Source organism: Macrotis lagotis, chromosome X, assembly GCF_037893015.1.
Source record: "Macrotis lagotis isolate mMagLag1 chromosome X, bilby.v1.9.chrom.fasta, whole genome shotgun sequence".
NCBI lineage: Eukaryota > Metazoa > Chordata > Mammalia > Peramelemorphia > Peramelidae > Macrotis > Macrotis lagotis.
The window spans coordinates 77,541,943-77,557,682 of NC_133666.1; the positions used below are offsets into that span (position 1 = coordinate 77,541,943).

At 48.0% G+C, this 15,740-nt stretch overlaps 1 protein-coding gene across 9 annotated transcripts; it reads right to left on the bottom strand.

The window, feature by feature from the left end:
- Positions 1-129: 129 nt before the first annotated feature.
- Positions 130-8,886, bottom strand: CDK20 (cyclin dependent kinase 20). Of its 9 annotated transcripts, none has more exons than XM_074206933.1 (9): positions 8,664-8,770; positions 7,867-7,948; positions 6,443-6,556; positions 4,178-4,366; positions 3,870-3,991; positions 3,671-3,733; positions 3,393-3,516; positions 3,138-3,293; positions 130-542 (listed from the first exon to the last, which is right to left on the bottom strand). In XM_074206933.1, the coding sequence occupies exons 2-9, from the start codon at positions 7,939-7,941 to the stop codon at positions 345-347; spliced, it is 1,041 nt and encodes a 346-aa protein (XP_074063034.1). In that variant the 5' UTR covers positions 7,942-7,948; positions 8,664-8,770; the 3' UTR covers positions 130-344. The 9 variants fall into 9 exon arrangements, with proteins under 9 accessions (XP_074063034.1, XP_074063037.1, XP_074063035.1 ...); XM_074206936.1 differs by lacking the exon at positions 8,664-8,770 and adding an exon at positions 8,263-8,383; XM_074206934.1 differs by lacking the exon at positions 3,138-3,293.
- Between the last annotated feature and the right edge of the window lie 6,854 nt (positions 8,887-15,740).

Consider the following 15,740-nt stretch of genomic DNA (forward strand, 5'->3'; position numbering starts at 1 on the left):
ACTTTGGACCCTCTGTTCTGAGGGAAGAGAGCAGGACAGGTGGGAATCATCAAGCCCAACTCACAGCTGGGGAAACTGAGGCCCCTTTCCCATTTTCCAGTCACTTTGAATATTCCCACTGACTCTGTCTTTGGAGAGCAATGTAGTGTTTATTGTTATTAGGGAAACTGAGGCACAGTCAAGGTTACAAGTCTGTTCTGAAGCTTCAGAGGGAGGAAAGCCATACGCTTGAGTTCCCTCCCACCCTGGCCGCAGGAAGGCCAGGGGGAGCAGCTGGGAGTGCCCAGATAAGGTAATCTCTTGGGGCCAGGCAGAGCTGGGTGGAGGCCAGGGCAGTGGGAAGCTCATCCCTCCAGGAGGTAGGGCCGAATCAGCTCCGGATCTGGCAATGACTCAGCCAGGGGCTGCTCTACCCTGAAGTGGTGGACACGAGGAGGGCCTGGTCGGGCCTTGGGGCCAGGCCCCCCCCCACGCTGTGGAATGGGCAGTTCTGAGGGGTGGGCAGGCAGCGGGACTCTGAAGAAGAACTCATGGAGCAGGGCCTGTGGGGATGTCAGGGGAGTAAGAAGGAGTGACTCAGCCCTATCCTCCCTCACCCCTATATCCCTTCTGAAGCCCCAGTGGGCACCACTGTTCTCCACCTTCACAGAGAGGCTTGGCCAACTCCTTTCACACAAAGCCCCAGGGTTGGGGGGAGAAGTGGTTCCCCTTTGAGCACTGTGGCAAGTAGGCAGATTGTTATCAAGCACTGGGCTCAGCTAACAAGTGACAAGGGGACTGGGTTCCTCAAATATGTCCACAGACCAGTCCTCTTCATTCAAGCAGGGGCCCCTTCACTAGCTGGAGTGAAGGGACAGTAAGCAATTTCTATCTGCTCAGGAAACACCCCCCCCCCCCCCGCCCAGAACATTCATCAGGATGGAGTCTGACAAAAACTGGGCTGAGAGCTCAAGAACCATTCTTAGCCCTTCTGCCAAAGGCCCCTGAGCCCCCAAGCCTTTGTTAGTCTAGGCCCAGTTCCCTTCTTTTAGCACCCAAAGGCAAGCCAAGGATTGGCGCTCTAGAGCTGCCAGTGGTCTCAGAGGAAACTGAAGCTCGGAGAGGCTGAGAGACTTGCCCAAGGGCACCCAGGGAGGCCTAATAAAAGGCCAAATTTGAACCCAGGACTTCTGACTGCAGTCAAGAGACCTTCACACTGCATCCAATCAATTCCTTTCTCTCCTGGGGATAACTTGTCAATTCAGAGCCTCTGTGCTAGAATGCTAGTCCCTCAGCCTAAAGCCAGTACCCTCTTCGTCTTTGGATCTCAAATCACCTTTCCACCTCCTTTTTCCATCTTTGCCTTACAGTCTTCCTGGGGCCTCAGCTCCTGTTCCCTAGGACTGGGGAAGGGGAAGCCTTAATTCCCAGGGGGTTGGGTTGAGCCAGGTCTTTGCCTTGCCTTGCATTCAGGTGGCCACCAATTCATCCACCAGCCAAAGCATCTTTCTAAGAGGACATCAAGGGCTGGTGGGGGCAGGGGGAAGAAGTTATTCCCCACAATAGTCAGTTCTCTGCCACACTGGAAGGAGGAGGCCTGGATAGTACTCCAGGGCCTCAATTGAGGCTCTTTTGGGCTGGGCTGGAGGGGGAGGTCATTTGTTAACAGTCCCATTCATTATCTCCCCCTACCCCCAATCAGTTTGGCTTCTGCATTTCTCAGGTTCTTATTTTCTCCAGGCCTTTGCCCCTGTCCTGTTCACAAAGACCCCCCTCAGAAGCCTCTTGCCAGTCTCAAGGACTGACCTCTAACCTCAAAACCCTTTGGGCTCATTGTTTGACCTTGAAATTAACCCCCTACCTCACCTCCAGCACAGCCTCCAGCCTGCCTCTCAGGGGACAGAGAACTTGCAGTTCTGTCTCCTCCCTTCTTAGACATTCCACACTCACAAGGAATTTCTCCTTCCTGAGCCCCTCAGGAATCTCTCCTTTTGTATCTCTCCACATTCATTCCTCAGTCCCAGGGGGCCAATGGCTCAGTCTTCACTGACCTCTCCACCTCTCCATCATCTTCTACTTCCTGTACTGGTGAAAAGTTATTCCACCATGGCTGTTCCTCCAAAGCTCTCTCATAGGTTCTTCCTATAGGTTAGGGCCTTACCCGTAGTAGGAGCTCAGTGACCATTTGTATGCACGTGACACCCAAATTCCACAACTTTCCTGCCTCTGCTGGCTGGTTATCTTCTCCCAAGTGTCCTTAGAGAAGGAGATTCACTCAGGAGCTACACTTTCCACTCCTCCATGATTCTTTTCTCTCAAGCTCTGGTCAAAGATCCACTAATTAGCTGAACCTTCTTCAAGGCTCTCTATACAGCTGCCAAAGGCACAAGGCTTGCCCCCCCACCCCCCATCACTCAAACAGAGCCTTGAGGGTGCTGCAAACCCACTTCTCAGTTTGGCTTCCAAAGCCCTCAGCAACAGGGCACTCAGCTCCTGTTGCATACCTAATTCACATGACACATAGACCAATGCTGCTGACATTCCAGCTGCTTCCTGAACTCAACCTCCTTCATCAGGAGAGCTCGACCCCTCCAGCCCAGGCCTCTTCAATTTCTTCCATCCAGCTTCCTCAGAGCTGCTACTAGTCTCCTCCTCCTGACTTTGGACTTAATGACCTACGTGAACAGCTAGGTGGTGCTGCAGTGGATAGAACACCAGTCTGGGGGTCAGGAAGACTCATTTTGGGGAGTTCAAAGCCAGTCTCAGATCCTTATTAGCTGTGTGACCCTGGGCAAGTCACTTTACCCCCACCTGCCTCAGTTTCCTCATCTGTCAAATAAGCAGGAGAAGGAAATGACAAACTACTCCTGGATCTTTGCCAGGAAAAGCCCCAACAACTGAACAACAACTGACCTATGTATGTGCTGTTATCTCCTTGAGGTCAGCTCCTTGATGAATTTTTTTATCTGTATCCCTAGGACTAGCCTGTGGGTCCATCTATGCGTGTAGAGTAAATCTCTGAATGTAGATGGAGTGGGGAGGGGGGGCTGGCATGTCATAAATGTCTGACATTGCATTGTAAGCTCCCTGAGAAGGGGGAAGTTGGGTCCATTTCCTCTTAGCCCCAGCCCAGTGTGCCCCAAAGGGGTGGGGGATACCTGATCAGCCTGAATCCGATGGCGAGGGGGATAGGTAAGAAAGCTGCTAAGGAGCTTCAGGGCTTGGGGAGAGGCATCGGGCAGTACCTCATCCAGGGGCAGGGGCAGCTGCTCTTTAAATGAGATCTTGTTGTAATCTGGGAGTTCAGTTATCTCCTACGGGAGGATGATAGGGAGAAAGGAATTATTGGGCTCCAGATGGCTGCCCATGTCTAAACAACAAAGTGAGAAATCTCCCTCTTTCCTGCTACGCACCGGCCACACCTGGGGGCTGGGTGTCCCAAGGACCTGGAGAACACAGCAGAGCTGTTCGATGTCATTCTCACCAGGGAAGAGAGGAGAACCATTCAGGAGCTCCCCAAGGATGCAGCCCACAGCCCTGTGAAAACAAGTGGCCACAGTTTGGGCAGATGTGGGCATTTCACTCCTCCAGGAAAAACCTCCTGACCACAAGCAGCCACTCCTATGCCCCCACTCAAAGAGCTTTCCAGGCAAGGTCCTCTCAACTCTTCTCCTATCCTGCAGGGCCTTACCATAGGTCCACACCCTCATCATACTGCCTGGCACCATACAGAAGCTCTGGAGCTCGATACCATCTGCAGAGAAGTAAGGAAAGACTATTAGCAGGCGAAAAGGTCAACAAATACCTCCTATCACAAAGCCTGATGCCATTTCTCCCACCTGCCCTAAATACGCACATATCCACACCTCTCCTGCCAGGCATAGGAGTACCTAGTGGCCACTTGGTGGCTATAGAGTCGGTCACCCTCATGGGAGAAGACTCGGGCTAGACCAAAATCTGCAATCTTCAGCTGGCCTGAGGAGCTGATAAGCAGGTTGGCTGGCTTCAGATCCTGGGGGAAGGAAAGAGAGAAGAAAGAAGGAGAGAGGGAGGGAGAGAAGGAAGGAAGAAGGCTAAGGCCCAATGTCTAGTCCCCTTGTGAAGGCCTGAGCCCCCCACCTTGCCCACCTGCGTTGCCCACTCCCATCCCAGCTCCACCCCCAAAAGGCTCGGGCACTGGCCCTATGGGTCTCCATACCCGATGTACAATGTTGTTGGCGTGGCAGAAGGCTACACCCTTGAGCAGCATTTGCATGTATGCTTTAACCTGAGCTGGGACCAGAAGCTGCTTCCCATGACGGATGACCTCAGACAGGTCAGAGAGCATGAACTCAAAAGCCAGGACGAAGCCTGCTCCATGCGGGAACACAGCCTTCAATTTCACCACCTGTGGGTGCCAGGGACACCTGATAAGGGCACTGCATCCTAAACCACCGGAGTTCTTTCATGATGTAGGGGAAACTGAGACCTAGAGCATCCAATTCAAACCTTAACTCAAACTCATTTTCTTAGGATGGGGCAAAATGTGAGACTTTTGAGGGTGCTTTGAAAATATACAGCCTGGGGGCGGCTAGGAGGTGCAGTGGTTAGAGCGCTGGCCCTGGAGTCAGAAGTACCTGAGTTCAAATTTGGCCTCAGCCACTTAACCCCATTTGCCTTGTAAAAACCTAAAAAAAAAAATATCCAGCCTGGGTCTCCATTCAAGGGTGCTTGAAGGTCACTGTGTTCACAAACTCATTGCACAGGATGAGACAAAATGAGGTATGAAGTGCCAGATACTTCTTGGGATGCACCAAGATGGACCTACCCAACATATACCCTTTCTTTCTTTGATTGATTTATTTTTTTAAGGCAATGGGGTTAAGTGGCTTACCCAAGGTCACACAGCTAGGTAATTATTAAGTGTCTGAGGCCAGATTTGAACTCAGGTACTTCTGACTCCAGGGCCAGTGCTCTGTCTTCTGTGCCACCTAGCTGCCGCTGACCTATGCCCTTTCAAAGGATAAGGGACACTAAGGCAAGCTTGCTTACAGATTGTCACATCAAGCCACTTTGTAGCTAAATGGTGTTGAGGATGTAGGGTTAGGTCTCAAACAGCCTTAAGCATTTACTGGCTGTGTGACCCAGGATAAATCACTTCACTGCTGTCTGCCTCAGTTTCCTCAGCTGTAAAATGGGGATCATCATGGCATCGATCTCTGAGGGTGGTTATGAGGATCAACTGAAAAAATAATTGTGAAATGCTTACTTAGCCTAGCAACTTTTTCCACTTCCTCCGCACCAGTATGTGTGCAGTGACTCAATTATAGAATGGAAGGAACTGAAGCAAAGCAAAGGTCAGATAGTAAGCATTTACTAAGCACCTGTTCTCAAGGAGTCCCAAGGTGGGCAAGACAAGGCCTCATAATGGAGCAGAGCTCAGAATGATGGAGGAGGCTCAGAGCGATGATGAGCTCAGTCTGGAGTCTGAGATATCCAAAAGGCAGTGGGCAATGGGGGAACGAGAGCTGTGGACCCCTGAGAATCATTTGCCAAGAGATGGTCATTGAGTCCAGGTGAGCTGCTGAACTCATCAAGTGAGAGAGTAAAGAAAGAGAAGAGAAGGCCCAGAACAGAACTCTGGGGATCATCCAGGGTTAGTGGGGCACTAGGCAGCTGACTCAGCGGATAGAGTCCTGGGCCTGGAGTCAAAAGGCTCCAGTTCAAATCCTACTTCAGACACGTGTAGTCCCTTCACTGCCGCCTGCCTCAGCCTCCTCAACCATACAATGAGAAGTGCTTATTAGTCCGGTGTCTGGCACCTAGTAGGTACTCTAGAAATACTAGCTCTGATGACAGTGATGACAATGCAGCAAAGTAGCCGAGGAGGAAAATCAGGAGGAAGAGGAGAGAAGAGAAGTGAGGCTCCAGAGAGATATGGGGAAAGGAGGCCATTGGGGAAAGGCCATTGAATTGGACAATTGTGGAGAGAAGAGGTCAGAAACCAAGCAGCAAATGAGAGGAGGCAAATGGAGAAGCCTTCTTCAGATGTCCAGGGTGCAGGCAAACCAAGTCCTCATTACCTACTTCTTCAGCTCATTTTAGGAATGGAGAAAACAAGCAAAAATATGCTTTGAGAGTATCACTTTCCAACTAGCTCCCTCTTCTCCTGTTCACAGTTCCAAGTGAGGACCCAGACTTAAAGATACTTAAGAAGCTATCCAATCCAACTTCTCTTGCCCTCTCCAAACCTGCTCTTTATGTTATAGAATAGGGAACCCCAAGAGTTAATATCACTTTGAGATCATCCTTGGAACTGGGGAATCTGAGGTTTGAGGGCACTTTGAGATTCTCTAAGAACCTTCTCTTTTGAGCTCACTGAACATAAGGGCTCCAACTTAGCATTGGAAGAACTCTAAGCCTTACCCTCATTTTACAGAGGAGTCAATGAGGGCCAGACAGGGAAGTGGAGGGAATGACTTACATACTGGTTGTCCTCAATCTCCTGGAGAGCCTTGATCTCCCGCAGGGCCTGGTTGGGGATTCCATCCTCCAGCCGACGCAAGGCAACCTTCTTTAGAGCCACTATCTCCCCAGTCTAGGAAAGAAAGACACACCCAGACACAGAGGGAGACTGAGCTAGGCAGTCAAAGAGAAGATCTTGTAAGCAGCAGACAGGCAGAACCAGAGGGAAGTATAAAGATCAATAGAGAGAGATGAAAAGGCTGAGAAACCAGTTTGTTGTAGTTCAGTTAGGTTTAACTCTTCATGACCTTGTTTGGGGTTTTCTTGGCAAAGATCCTGGAGTACTTTGCCATCGCCTTCTGCAGTTCATTCTGTAGATGAGGAAAATGAGGCAAACAGAGTGAAGTGACTTGCCTAGGGTCACACAGCTAGGAAGTGGCTGAGGCTGGATTTGTACTGAGAAGATGCGTCATGCTGACTCCAGGACTGAAGCCACTAAACCAAGAATCCAGACCTTGGGTCAATCAATAAGTATTTTAGTAAATCTACACATATACCCGGTGCCAAGCTGCCAAGCTGAACCCTAGTAAAATTTGGACAAAACCAAATTTATTGATGGCCTGTTTGTCCTTATATACTACAGAGAGAAATAAAGAAAGTATGAAGTTACTTCAAGGGTGGAGAAAAGAGGTATTGTTCCTCTGGGGGCTCAGGAAAGGCCCCAGGAGGAAGAAGGGAGAGTCAGAGCTTTTCCAAAGGTTGAAGAATGTTATGTCCATGGAGGAGGTTGAACTGGAGTTCAGAGACAAAACAGAAAGACTAGTTTTTACACAGCCTGGGAGAAAGAACAGCCAGCTTGTGTGAAAGGTTTTGAAAGACAGAACCTAAAGAGGCCCAGAGGGCATCCAGGGGACCTGCAGCAGTTATAGGGTACAGACTGGGCCACCAATGGCAGCTGGAGATGGCAGTGAATCAGCTCCTTGGGGCTGTACCAGGAAATCACGAACAGAGAGAAAAGGAGAGGAAAACCCATGATCAAAAGGGAGACACAGGGTAAAAGGGAAAATCGAGAAATCAAGGTAAACACAGGGAAAGAAGACAAAGTAGCAGAGAGGCAGGGGAAGAAAGGGAAGAGGGATGAAGGAGACAGGCAATGGAACAATGGGAAGGGATGGAAATAAGAACAGTGAGAAGCTGAAGGGAGAAACAGAGAAAGAGAAAAAGAAGAAGGGACCAGAAAGGAAAGAGGGAAGAAAAAGGAATATGAGAAGAGAAAGATGAGGGGAAAGGAGGGAGCAGATGTGAGAGGGAAAATGTGGAGAGTGTCAAAAGACAGAGAGAAGGGAGTTGGAAGGGGAAAAAAGGTGTGGGGAAAGAGAGGAAGGTCAGGGCTTGAGGAGCCTCTAGGGAATTGTTTCCTGCATCAGGCTGTTTCCCACTTACCTCCACATGCTTGGCTTTGAAGACGATGCCATGGGCCCCTTCACCTATTCGACCCAGGATGCTGTACTGATCCATGGTCCAGCTTGTGGAAGAAGGGAGGGAGCTCAGTGACTTCCCAAGTCAGCTTTCTTTCACTTCCTGCAGTCTGAGTGGAGGGGCCTTTCAATCTGCCTCCCCCCTTCCAGGAGCCCCTCCTCTGTCTGGCACTTCCTTCCAGTCCCTCTTCCCAGCAGGAAGCTTGAAGCCTCTTCTAGCCAGTCACATAGCTACCCATTCCTCTTTTCTTGCCCAATCCCCTTGGCACCAGTGCTCCTGGCCAACTCAAATTGTAAACGTGTGGCTTCGGTTTGGGAAGCCCTTAGCTCCCCGGCCTTCCCCGTGGCCCTGGCCAGTCACCTTCTCGCTTGGAGCTTCGGCAGCCTTTGCCAGGGTTCCAAGCCCCCTCCTCCATTAGCCCGCCAGCTGGGCACACATCCCCCTCCCTCCAAGAGAAGCGCTTCTGCCACCTCCTCCGGGAAGCTCGATCAGCCTTGGTAAGTACCACTCCGGGGTCCCTCGGCTTGGGGGGGAGTATCGGAGCCCCCAGGCCGAAGAGACCCCTCGAGCTCAGTGCCTCCAAGAAGCCTGGCCTGCAGTGCTCTTGGAATCGGGATCCTCCGGGCGGGGGTGGGGGGGGAGGGGGCTCCGCTTCCGGTCGCTGCCTCCAGAGGGCGCGGGCGGAGCAGGCAGAAGGCTGCTGTCTTGTCACCTGCACGCCCCACGACGCTTCGGGACAAAAGTGAAGAAGACCTACCCACCTCGTGCCCCGCAGCTCTCCGCTTCGTCCCCGGTCCGGGTCCGGTCAGGCCCGGCCCGGCCAGAGCCACCTCCGACCTTCTCCCAGCCCAGCAGCCCGGGATTTCCCTCCCCTCACCTTCCCACACGTAGCTTCCTTAGCAACGGCTCCAGGCAGGCGCACTCGCGCCGGACAGTTCGGTCAGGTGACGCGACGAGGTGGAGCGGGGCCTGCGCGAAGCAAAGTCAGAGGCTGGGAAGGGGAGGGCCCAGTGCCCTGTCACGTGCTGCGGGCGGAGAGGGGCGGGCCCAGTGCCCCGTCACGTGGTCCGGGTGCCTTCGGCCAGCCCGTGCGGGGCGGGATAGGGATGGGAGGCAGCTTTGTCTAGGAAAGCTGTGCCCGGGCACGTGATCGGCGAGACCCCGCCCCCTGACGGAAGTCCCCTTCTTGGAGAATGGCTCTGTCCTCCTAAATATTTTACTCTCTCCTCTCTGTACTTTGCACAGAGGACTGACCCTGCAGGCACTCCGGGAGCCTGGAGTTCGAATCCCACCTTCTACACTCAGCTGGGCTGACCCGGAGGCAGGCAGCCTCAGTTTCCTCCTCCACAAAATGACGTTCAGAACAACACCATCCAGCTGGAGCCTGGAGTGCCTGGCAAGCCCTTTCTTTCTTGAACATTTTTTTCTTAAAAAATGACAATCAGGGGGCGGCTAGGTGGCACAGTGGATAAAGCACCGGCCCTGGAGTCAGGAGTACCTGGGTTCAAATCCGACCTTAGACACTTAATAATTACCTTGCCGTGTGGCCTTGGGCAAGCCACTTAACCCCATTGCCTTGCAAAAACAAAAAACAAAACAAAACCTAAAAAATAATGGCAATCATACGGGGCAGCTGAGTGACACAGTGAATAGAACAACACCGACCCTGGAGTCAGGAGGACCTGACTTCAAATCCCATTTGGGACACTTAATAATTACCTAGTGTGGCCTTGGGCAAGTAGCTTAACCCCATTGCCTTGTAAAAAACAAACAAAAATGATAACCATTTCTGGCCATCTCTGCCAACCATAAAACAGGCTAAAGTGGCCAGAGGGGAATTCAAGGCTTCCTCCCACCACAGAGTGCAGATAGTGGAAACCTGTCTGGCTCATTCTACTTGGGGGGGGGGTCTCGTAAACCCCTAGATTTCTACCTACTTCCTTGTATCTGGGAATTTGGGTTAGAGGTTATAGACATTTCGTTTGGGTCAACGAAGTTTCTGTTATATTCATGTGATATTGGACATCGGTTCCCCCTTACTACATTAGAAGGGAATTCCTTGATTTGGGAAATTCCACAGAAGTGGTGTCAAAGTCAAAGAAAGGGGGCTATGTCATGGCTTTCACACGGACTTAGAACCACATGTTAACATTATCTATGGGCCTGTTTATTGGATTCTAGTTTATTTTGGTAAAATACTTCCCAATTACCTGGTTTTTTTTTTTTTAGATTTTTCAAGGCAATGGGGTTAAGTGGCTTGCCCAAGGCCACACAGCTACGTAATTATTAAGTGTCTGAGGTCGGATTTGAACCCAGGTACTCCTGACTTCAAGGCCGGTGCTCTATTCACTGCGCAACCTAGCCGCCCCCCAATTACATGTTAATTGGATTCAGGTTGAACTTTTTGACACTTCCACTCCCTGAAATAACCCATTCCTGCCTTTCTGTTGACCAAATTTGGGAACCAAGTCTTCTTCGTGATAATAAAGGTAGACAATGCCCTGGTCCTATTGAAGGTTGTATCTATAGAGACCAATGTCCAGTCTCTTCAGGAGTAAAAGCCTGGTTCTGTCCTTTCCAGGCTCATGGAACAGGTACCAGGAACAGTCTTTTCCTTTCCACCACATGAAAAAGAGGATTATGAAAATTCCATAAGAATCTCCCAAATCTTTTCTTCACTATGCATATAAATGAAAAAGTTGCAAAATGCCAAAAATAAGACATCGAAGCTTACATCTAAGTTGCCAGCCTGGGTGCCTGAAAGGATGGTGGTGCCTTCCATGGTATTAGGAAAGTTAGGGCTTCATGAGAAAGAGAACTAAATTAATCATTTGGGACATGTTAAGTTTAAAGATTTCTTTGGGACATCCACTTTGGAGGTCAGGAGAGATGTTAGGAATAGATAAGTAGATTTGAAATTCATCAGAAGAAAAATAACTAAATCCACAGAGTTAAGCTCACCAAGTGAGATAGTATAGATGGAGAAGAGAGTCTAGGATAGAGTCTTGGAGACACTCAGGAGCTTGATGATGATGATGTTTGTCGTTCATTATCAAAAAAGACCATGACATCAGAGATGTGATGCCATAATATGCATGTGATTTGAGTGAGGGGATGCTGTGCTAAGTTGCCAACCTCACTTTCTCTTCCTGAGTCCAGTTTAGCCCTAAAAGGGAAGATCAAGTGTAAGGCCTTTGAGGAAGGGGAAGACCCAGATATCTTTGCAGGCATCAGGAAAGGAGCCAGTACATGGGGAGAGACAGAAGCTTACTAAGGGTGTGGAACAATCTCCTGGAAAGACCTATGGGATTACTTGTTTGCTTTACTGAATAGAAGGACCACCTCTTCAAGTGAGATGGGCTACTTAATCAATCCCTCCTGTGTACCATGAGGAGGAAGTGGTGGTTGAGGAACATAGTCTAAAAACTGTATTTCCAGCTACTGCATCTTTAAGGGTCAAATATTTCTCTGTGTCAAGAGTTAGGATTTTTATATTAATATGTATAACGAATTTAATAATGATCATTTTTGTTTCTGGAGATCCCTTTCACAGGCTGGCTCTAGGAAAACTGGGAAAATAGTGACAACAAAGTATCAGGAATCATCTGACAGGTCCTTCATTTTCCCCTGACCCACATCTGCCTATGTTAAATAACATGAATCACTTTGACCTGTTCTGTACTGTACCCAAGTCCAGTTTTGTACCCAAGAATGATGGGGCACTCCCAAAACTATACAATGAACTTAGCCATTCCAGCAGGACTGGAGGATACCTTGTGTTGGTTGGTCACAACTGATGTCATTGTTATATTGTCCTGCATGGTGAGCTTGGCCTGGGAATAGCACTCAAGGTCCAAAGTGGATTATTCTATGATCCACCTACTCACTTAAGATCATGTATACAGTATCTGGCTCCACAACAGCAAAGTGGAGCTCCAAGGAAGGAGTAATCCTATGATTTGCAAATTGGTTGCTTGCAATGAGTAATTAATTACTGAACTGCTATCTGGTTATCAGCACTCTGTCTCTGGCCTGCTCTGTGACCCCCACGTTAGAGATGGCTCAGTTAAAACTCCATTAATAGGGGGCGGCTAGGTGGCGGCTAGGTGGCGCAGTGGATAAAGCACCGGCCCTGGAGTCAGGAGTACCTGGGTTCAAATCTGGGCTCAGACACTTAATAATTACCTACCTGTGTGGCCTTGGGCAAGCTACTTAACCCCATTTGCCTTGCAAAAAAACTAAAAAACAAAACAAAAAACTCCATTAATATCTGTGATGTCTTGCCCTGATCAGGGGCAGACATGAAAGGAACTAGTATGCAAGGCCAGCATCAATGAAATTCATCTTGTTGTTGGGTTTTTTTTCAAAGAGTCATTTAAGGTCACAAGGTTTTTCTTCTCTGACAAAACTGGGGAGTCTCTTCTGGGTAAACCAAAAAACAGGGAGGTTGGAGTCACGATAGTGGAGTGACAGAATGCAGTGTGCTGACAGACTTCTCCAGACATAGAAAATGTACCAGCCTGAATCTTGATGAGGAAATCCAGAATATGGCACAGCAAGTTCTTTGTTCAGCCATAGAAAGACAGACAAGGAGGTCTGTGGACTGAAGACAGGGCAGGTATTTGAGTGCCCAGGGAGAGGCTACACACTAGGGCAAGAGGAGGACCCAGACCTATCCTGGAACACTGTGAAGAGGACAGGTGGCAACTGACATGGGTCAGATTGAGAAGAGACTTATGCAGGGGAGGGGCATTCTTGAACAGGGAGACCCTGGGCTGTTCAATAGAAAAAAGATGAAAGTCAGAAATCAGAAGTAATAGTGGTGGGGAGCTCATCCCCCAAGCTCAGAGTAATAACGTCTCACTTCTAGCACACAGCCCAGCCTGCAGAGGAATAGCCAGGGTGGGAACCTCAGACCAAAGGGGAGCTTGTAATTCTGCTGCTCTGAACCAGCACAGCTTGCCAGCTGATTGGTGGGGACTGAGTCCTATAGCATTCACAGCTCAGACTCAAACCCAGGCCAGGAACTTTCAGAGCTCAGAGCAGGGAGGCAGCAATTGATTTTGGCCTGGATCAGGCCCCCCTGGGAGCACTGAAAGCTTGCAGGTCCTCAGTCTGAGTTGTCCCTATTAGGACAACTGGTCCCTGGAACAACACAACACTCAATAACCCCAAGAAAGTAGCAGTGAGAAGAGCCCAGATCTTCTCTCCACAAGTGTGACAGAGCCCAGATCTGACATCAAGTCTGAAGTCAGGAAGCAGGCTGGAAGAACAGGTAAACACAAAAAGGAGTCCACTAGGATGAGCTATTATGGTGGCAGGGATTCTTTAGATAAATGCAGAAAAGAATGACTAAAATGTCTCCAAGTAAAACCTCAGAAAAATACACAGCTTGGGTACAAACAACTGGAATTCCTGGAAGAGATGAAACAAGAGTATTTTTTAAAGAGCTTAAAATGTTTTGTTGGTTTGTTTTTTTTAGGTTTTTTGCAAGGCAGATGGGGTTAGGTGGCTTGCCCAAGGCCACACAGCTAGGTAATTATTAAGTGTCTGAGCCCAGATTTGAACCCAGGTACTCCTGACTCCAGGGCTGGTGCTTTATCCACTGCACCACCTAGCTGCCCCTGATTTTTTTTTTTTGACAAGGCAATGGAGTTAAGTAACTTGTCCAAGGTCCCACAGCTAAGTAAGTTTAGGTGTCTGAGGCTGGATTTAAACTTGGGTACTCCTGACACCAGACTGGTACTCCATCCACTGTGCCACCTAGCTGCCCCTTAAAATGGTTTTATAATGGCATGAAAGTGCTTGAGGAAGAAAAGTTGGAAAAGGATTTTAGAAGAAATAGAAAAGGAATTAACAGGAATTAACAGGAGTTACAAACCTTGCCCAAGCAACAAACTCCCTGAAAATTAGAGTAGACCAAAAAGAATTATTAAAACAAAAACAAATGTCTGAAGAAAGAAGAAAATGTCAAATATCTCAGAGAAAAAACACCTGGCAAACAAATTAGGAACAAAAAAATTAAAAAAAAATCATTGTACTATCTGGATACCATAACCACAAAAAGAGGGTAGACAGCCTATTTCAAGAAATCATAAAACTGTTGAGGTCTTTTTAGAACTAGGAGGCAAAGTGGAAATAGAAAGGAATCCACCAGTCACCTCCTGAAAGAAATTCTTAAATGAAAACTCCCAAGAACATCAAGATTAAAGTAAAAAAAAATGCTATATGCAGCCAGAAAGAAAGAATTCATTGACTGAGGAGAAGTCAGGATCACACAGCATAACTTAACCAGCAAAAGTTGGAAAGATTAAGAAACCAACACTAATGTAAAGATGATCAACTTTAAGTCTTGACTACTATGATCAATGAGTAGCCACAATTCCAAAGACCTCATGATAAAACATACCAGATATGGAGAGCTGATGGACTCAAAGAATAGAGTGAAGCAGATTTTTTTCTTGCTTTTTCCCCCTAACATGGCTAACGTGAATATTTGATTTACATGACTTCATATTTATGATGGGTTTTCTATTTCTTGCCTTCTCAATGGGTGGGGTAGGGGTGATGGGAAGGAAAGACACTGGAACTGAAAATAAAATAAAATGGAATTTTATATCTTAATCTTAAGAAAATGATGAAAGAGAGAGGAAGAGGAATAAACTTGAGGAGAGTTAGAGTAATAAAAAGTATCCCTCATAATCAGGAGGAAAGGATGACTTACATTTGAATCTCACTCTCATCTGAACTTGTCCAAAGGAGGAAACACGAAAACACACACACACACACACACACACACACACACACACACACAAACGAACACATACAGAATTGAGTACAAAAATACATTCCCCTCAACAGGGCAATTGGAAGGAAAAAAAGAGAACAGGAATTAAAGAGAGCAAAGATTAAAGGAAAGATTAATTCTCATTTCTTTTTTTTAAGTTTTTGCAAGGCAATGGGGTTAAGTGACTTGCCCAAGGTCACACAGCTAGGTAATTACTAAGTGTCTGAGGTCGGATTTGAACTCAGGTCTTCCTGATTCTAGGGACAGTGCTCTATCCATTACACCACCTAGCTGCCCCAGGAAAGATTAATTCTAAGCAGAACACTCTAAGGTTATATAAAATTATTTGCAACTCTTCTTGAGGTGGCAAAGGACATCAGTCCTTGAGGGTGTCCATAATTTGGGAATAGATGAATATATTATAATTGGTCATTGTCCTTTGTAATTGAAGAGGACCCAGATAACAGTACTGTGTCAGGGTCAAGGTACAGTGCATCCAACAAGCTCAGAAGGCTCTACCACATTGGGTATGGATAGACCAGATAAATATTTGGAGCAGATATAGCTCAAAATGTGTGCATCTCACTTTTTTTTTTTGAGTTGCTGCAATTCTGCTACCCTCTGAGACCACAGCACCTTCTTTAATGTGGCACATGCTATGCTAAAAAGTATGGAATCAAACACACAGTCTTGCTTCATTCCTTTGATGACTGGGAAAGATTAGATGAAGCAAACTATTTTTAGGGCATCTTTTTTTTTTTAAGTTTTTTTTTTTTTGCAAGGCAGTGGGGTTAAGTGGCTTGCCCAAGGCCACACAACTAGGTAATTATTAAGTGTCTGAGGCTAGATTTGAACTCAGGTACTCCGGACTCCAGGTTGGGTGTTCTATCCACTGCACCACCTAGCCGCCCCTAGGGCATCTTTTCTAGCCCTTTCTTCACTTCAGCAGTTGAGCAATGTGGTCCTTAAAAGTGGTTGCTCAGTCATCCAGGGAGCTATTAAACTCCACTTCTGCTTCCACTAAGGAGATGACCCTATGGCCTGGGCCACC